Source organism: Dioscorea cayenensis, chromosome 16, assembly GCF_009730915.1.
Source record: "Dioscorea cayenensis subsp. rotundata cultivar TDr96_F1 chromosome 16, TDr96_F1_v2_PseudoChromosome.rev07_lg8_w22 25.fasta, whole genome shotgun sequence".
NCBI lineage: Eukaryota > Viridiplantae > Streptophyta > Magnoliopsida > Dioscoreales > Dioscoreaceae > Dioscorea > Dioscorea cayenensis.
Genome location: NC_052486.1, coordinates 19,912,507 through 19,918,882, shown reverse-complemented (window position 1 = coordinate 19,918,882; position 6,376 = coordinate 19,912,507). Strand labels below are relative to the sequence as shown.

The following is a 6,376-nucleotide window of genomic DNA, read 5'->3' as shown; positions in this document are numbered from 1 at the left end:
AATAATTGAACGGTTATTATTCATTCAATATCTCTCTCTCACTCTGTTGTTTCTCTATTCGTACAGATCAGTGTACCATCAAAAATTATTTTTCCTTTCAAAACATTGAAATGAAATCATTTTCATTATTCAATAAATAATATAACATATTCCAGAAATATATTTCTCAACCTTTCACATCTTGCAAATATACTTCTCATATTGAAAACAATTTACAAAAAAAATGACATGAACAAATTTTTTTTCAAAATTTATACTATTTTTGTAATTTTCTTTTTAGATATGATTAACCCGCAGCGTTAGCGCGGGTACATAAATCTAGTATTCTTTATTTGCATATGGACAATTATTTCTCAAGCACAAGTTTAGGTTTGGTCTCATGCCCTCAATGGATTTTTATTTTATTTATTTATTTTTTAAAGTAAAGAGAGTTGAAATTGAAATTGATCTCTTTGCAGAGCCATGAATCAAATGATACTCAAATGTATTGCAAGTAGCTTAAAACAGAAAAACATGTTTAGGATATTTATTAGCATCCGAAGAGACATTGCACCTATTTTTTCCCCCACGTAAGCCATAAAATATGAGCAATGAGACTAAAATTATAAATATGTTGCAAGGTCCAATTTGATCATCATCATCATTTAACCAATGACCACAAATATATATATATATATATATATATATGATTTGGAAAAAAGTTTTCAATATTTTAAAAAAAAATGGACAATGTTGTTCATTAACTTTAATTTAAAGAAGGTTTTGAACTTATTAAAAAATATTATGACTTTTTTTCATGAAAACATCTGACGTGAGGTCCAAATTAAAATTATAATTATAAGCATACAAATTTTTTTTCTTCTCATATTTAATTCATCTTTTGTGTATACAATTCTAACTCTAATACAATGATTTCCCAATGGAAAAGAAAAAAACAATTGAAGGCCAATAATGGTGTGATTTACAATGGAAAATTAGTATTAGAGTTGATTTAATTTAAATTTAATGAATATTTTTTTAAAATAATAAATAAATTACTAATTTATTAAAAAAAATTACATTTGGTTTTAATGAGTAAAACATGGAAAGATCGGACATTCCAAATAAACCACAAATAGTGAAATAGATAAAATCCAGACATCCATCAATGGTGAATGAAAGGAATGAAGAAATCATAATTAGAGTTGAATATGATATTGAAGACAAAAAATAATAGTTTGAGAAGATCATTCATCTTAGCTGACCAATCATCACTTTAATTAGTAAAAATTTAAATTTTATTTTTAATTAATAATAAATATTTATGAAAAAAATAAAGGATATTTGCCAACATTGGTATAATCCAATTGCATCGGAGTTGAGTTTGGAAGTTCAAACGTTTTTTTTACGGTGAGTATTATAAATAAAGGTTTGCCCATTTTATTTTATTTTATTTTATTTTATTTTATTTTGTTTTTTATTTCTATTTTGATTTTCAGTTTTGATTTTCTATTTTTTAATTCTTTTTAAATTTTACTTTTATTTCTTTACAATTTATATTTATAACTTTATAATTTAATTAAATTATAAAGTTATAATTTAATTTTATATTTTTTAATTAATAACGACATATCAAATTAAAAAAATAATTTACTGAATTACAAATTCATTAAATTAACGAAAAATTACATAAGCGATAAGATAAAAAACATAGAAAATAATCTTAAAAACATATACTATTAGCGATATATTACTACAACACCCAAAAATAAAGTTTGAGTAGATGGAGTTTAATAGTCCCAGGATGTTATCGCCACTTCCATCAATATTAGTCGAAGATGTCACTAAACATATTAGATCCAGGAAGGAGGTGGTTGTTGAAAAATGCCTCTTTTTAAATAATTCATCGGTTAAAAAGTGGAAAAAGATTTAAAGATGATTAAATTTGTGAGATAGTATGAATATATAAATTGTGAAATAAAAAGAATATTCATGAATATTCTATTTTTAGAGTTAAAAAAATAGAGATGATGGTTGGAGAAACTTTCACTGTGTTCGTATTTTTGAAAGATCTTGAGTCACTAAATATAGAGTTTTGGGTTGGAGATGGCCTTACTCTCCCCCCACTTTCAAAGTAGACAAAAATGAGATGGGCATCCAACTCCACCCGTAAACAATGTCATTATTTGAGTGCCAACAAGCCAATATTATTGATATATAATAAATAAATAAATATAATATATATATATACAAATATATATATATTTGGACAAAAGTGCCAAGAACCGAAATAAATGTCTCGCTCTCTGTATCACAAAATAAATAAATAAATAAATAAGTAAATAAATAAGATAAGATAAAAAAAAAGCATGAAAATGGACCCCCACTTCTGCACAGGCTTCAACTCTGTCCAGTGTCCTGTGTCTCATTCCATTGACTGTTCCTCCATTGATATCATTTTAGAATCTCCATCCCATCCAATCCCAAGCATATTTCTCCCTCACCCATCAATCCTTGTGGAAAAAGAGTTAGGAGCAAAAGCAATGCAAGTGTGAATGGATGCACATCAGCAATTCGTGCAAGTTTCTTATTGCCTTCCATTTGTGTTTGTAGTACACATTTCAATTACTTTGTTGGTTGGTTGTACTTCAGAAGTAGTACATGTTAGTGGAAGTTTTTATTTATGAGATTAGTTTCCATTGTGAGTGTTTGGTGCTGTTCTTCTTCTGCTTCCTGGGATGATTTCAGGTGAGTTTTCTTGTTGATGTGCTGAAATTTGTATGATGTTGTTCTTGATGTGTTGTTTCTGATTTAGTGGTCATGTGTCATGTGCCATAGAGATTAATGAGAAATGATTAATTGTTGAATGATGTTGTTCTTGATGTGTTGTTTCTGATTTTGTGGTCATGTGTCATAGAGATTAATGAGAAATGATTAATTGTTGAATGAAAGGGGAAAGCAATAATAAGAAGAGAAGAATACTGAGAAAACACTTTGTAGGAATCCAAATGGAGGAGTTGAAAGAGAGGGAAGAGATTGAGAAAGGTGAGGACTTTGAGCATGGAAACATTGAAGAAGAGGTTGGAGATATCAAGAGAATTCCTCATTGGTCAAAGCAATTGACACTGAGGGGTTTAGTGGCTAGCCTTGCCATTGGGATCATATACAGCATTATTGTGATGAAGCTGAACCTCACCACTGGCCTTGTTCCAACACTTAATGTCTCCGCGGCACTTTTCGCCTTCATCTTCCTTAGGACATGGACCAAGTTGCTGCACAAAGCCGGGGTTTTATCGACGCCTTTTACTCGGCAGGAGAATACTGTTGTGCAGACTTGTGCAGTTGCTTGTTATAGCATTGCTGTTGGAGGTTGGAGAGAGTTTTCTAATTTGGTGGTGTTTGTTGTTTTAATCAATATGTTGTTTGGTCACTGAATTTTGGGTTGATTTCAGGTGGATTTGGGTCTTATCTATTGGCATTGAATAAGAAAACTTATGAACAGGCTGGAGTGGATACAGAGGGGAATGTGCCGGGGAGCTATAAAGAGCCCGGTATCGGTTGGATGACTGGTTTTCTTTTTGCTGTTAGTTTTGTTGGCATTTTTGCATTGGTTCCTCTCCGAAAGGTACTTGTTTTTCATTTGATCCAATTGTTTGATATCAGCTAGTTGGTTTTTTTTCCTTTTGTTTATACCTATATTCGATCCTTAAACCAATTGATAGTAGTACACATCTCTGCCCACCCGAGAACAAGGAGATTGGTGGCTTTTTTCCTTTTTGCTTTTATAGCAGTGCAGCAATACAATGATTGCGGAACGATGTAAAGGAACTCCACTGAACAATAAACCATTCACTAATTCACCAAGTTAAATTTCTTATTTCGTCATTCTTTAGATCATGATGTTGTTTACTCGGACAAAGACATGAATATTATGCTAATGTTGATGTACACGTTTATTTTATCATTTGAGTCTGATGATATATTCCATTATGCCATATGTGTTTCTGATGAAACTTTCATCTCTCTCTAGATCATGATAATTGACTACAAATTAACTTATCCAAGTGGAACGGCGACTGCTGTTCTCATCAATGGATTCCACACTCGTCATGGCGATCAAATGGCGAAGTATTCATTGAACTTGCTCTAATTCCCAAAGTGTCACGCACTCAATAATTTTTTCGGTCTTGACAAATCCATTCTTCTTTTTTTACAGAAAGCAAGTCCGCGGCTTTACAAAATATTTCACATTCAGTTTTCTTTGGAGTTTCTTCCAGTGGTTCTTCTCGGGTGGAGATGAGTGTGGATTTTCACAATTCCCAACCTTTGGGTTAAAAGCTTGGAAACAAACGTAATTCTCTTAATTGTACAGCAATTGACACTGCTTTATGTTCGATATCTTGTTAACCGGAAACAAACCCTGCAGATTCTTCTTCGATTTCAGCTTAACATATGTCGGAGCGGGGATGATTTGCTCTCATCTTGTTAATCTTTCTCTCCTCTTCGGAGCCATCCTTTCATGGGGTGTAATGTGGCCACTGATAAGTGAACTTAAAGGAGATTGGTACCCTGAGAACATACCCCAAAGCAGCATGAAAAGTTTGCAAGGCTACAAGGTCAATGGATGGTTTGATAAAATTTAAATCGAATTTATAACTTACTTATATACTTATGTTGCAGGTTTTCATTTCTATTGCGCTTATTCTTGGTGATGGTCTCTACAATTTCCTCAAGATTCTCGCAATCACTGCCAAAAACATTACTGATAGATTGAAGCACAAAAACATCAAAAAAGGTGGTAAACAAAAAAGAAGCCATAAACAAACTCCCTCCAAACACTCGCATTTCAATTTTTTGAATCAGCTTCTGTGTTGCAGTATCAGACCTTAATACACCGGTCTTAGACGATCTCCAGCGGGATGAACTCTTTGGTCGAGAGAACATTCCTCTATGGCTAGCTTACACTGGTTACATTGTATTCACAGTTATCTCTGTCATTGCCATACCATTCATGTTCCCTGCAGTGAAATGGTATTCATGTTTTCATTTTGCCCATTTCACTCTTTTGTAAACATTAACATAGTTCATATTATCAATTCTTAACAGGTATTATGTGATAATAGCTTATGTTCTTGCCCCTGCACTCGGCTTCTGCAACGCATACGGAGCCGGCCTCACTGACATGAACATGGCCTACAACTACGGAAAGGTATCGCTCTTCATCCTCGCAGCGTGGGCCGGGAAAGACAATGGAGTTGTTGCAGGACTAGTTGGCTGTGGACTGATCAAATCAGTAGTCTCGATCTCTGCCGATCTAATGCATGATTTCAAAACAGGGCATCTCACACTCACATCCCCCAAATCAATGCTCCTAAGCCAAACCATTGGAACAGCAATGGGGTGTGTTGTTGCACCCTTAACCTTCTTCTTATTCTACAAAGCTTTTGATGTAGGGAATCCCAATGGCAGCTTTAAGGCACCTTATGCATTGATATACCGAAACATGGCAGTACTTGGTGTCGAAGGCTTCTCGGCATTGCCACACCATTGCTTACAGCTCTGTTATGGTTTTTTCGGCTTTGCTGCAGCAGCTAATGTGATGAGAGACCTTCTTCCTGTTAGGTATGGAAGGTGGGTGCCTTTGCCAATGGCCATGGCTGTACCATTCTTAGTAGGTGCTAGTTTTGCCATTGATATGAGTTTGGGGAGCTTCATTGTGTTTGCATGGCATAAGATAAACAGCAGAAAAGCTACTTTGATGATACCTGCAGTTGCTTCTGGATTGATTTGTGGGGATGGACTGTGGATTCTTCCTTCTTCTTTGCTTGCTTTGGCAAAGATTAATCCTCCAATTTGCATGAAGTTTTTGGATAGTTAAGAAGTGTAGAAGAGGTTAATCCTTTTGAGATTTTGATTAAGGATTGAAACTGAAGGAAATTGTTGAGCATGAGAGATCAAAGAATGAGGTTGTGTGTAGAGAAAAGCAGAGCAAAAAATATAGAGATGTTTTGTATTTTTTATCAGCAAATAATTTGTTAGTAGTGACCTTTGTTGCTGCCTTTTGATGTAGTTTGAAGATACGAGTTGATAAAAGTTTTAATAAAGAAAGGGTAAGTTAAGCTAACTACCTCCCTTGGTTTATTGATATCAGGCACTTTCAATAAAATAATTGTGTATTTGTCAAAAGAGTATTTATCAAAAAAGTGAGTTTAAATTTCAGTTCAAACAAGATGAGGGTATAACCATGTTAGGTGTATTAACTCTGCATCTGTGTGTTTTAATTTAACTTATCCACTTTGTAATAAATAAATAGGCAAAAAAAGAAGATAGCTTGTCCACTTTATAATAAAAAAAAAAAAAAATTAAAAAAATTAAAAAGAAAGAGGAGAGGGATGTA

The 6,376-nt window shown here is 33.3% G+C and overlaps 1 protein-coding gene across 3 annotated transcripts; it reads left to right on the top strand.

The window, feature by feature from the left end:
• The first annotated feature begins 2,381 nt into the window (after positions 1 to 2,381).
• Positions 2,382 to 6,120, top strand: LOC120279163 (probable metal-nicotianamine transporter YSL9). 3 transcript variants are annotated; one of them, XM_039286032.1, is made up of 9 exons: positions 2,382 to 2,557; positions 2,980 to 3,348; positions 3,432 to 3,604; positions 4,010 to 4,107; positions 4,196 to 4,330; positions 4,406 to 4,595; positions 4,660 to 4,774; positions 4,857 to 5,010; positions 5,086 to 6,120. In XM_039286032.1, the coding sequence occupies exons 2-9, from the start codon at positions 2,988 to 2,990 to the stop codon at positions 5,855 to 5,857; spliced, it is 1,998 nt and encodes a 665-aa protein (XP_039141966.1). In that variant the 5' UTR covers positions 2,382 to 2,557; positions 2,980 to 2,987; the 3' UTR covers positions 5,858 to 6,120. The 3 variants fall into 3 exon arrangements, with proteins under 3 accessions (XP_039141966.1, XP_039141965.1, XP_039141964.1); XM_039286031.1 differs by having other exon boundaries at positions 2,382 to 2,727; XM_039286030.1 differs by having other exon boundaries at positions 2,382 to 2,727; positions 2,932 to 3,348.
• Positions 6,121 to 6,376: the final 256 nt, after the last annotated feature.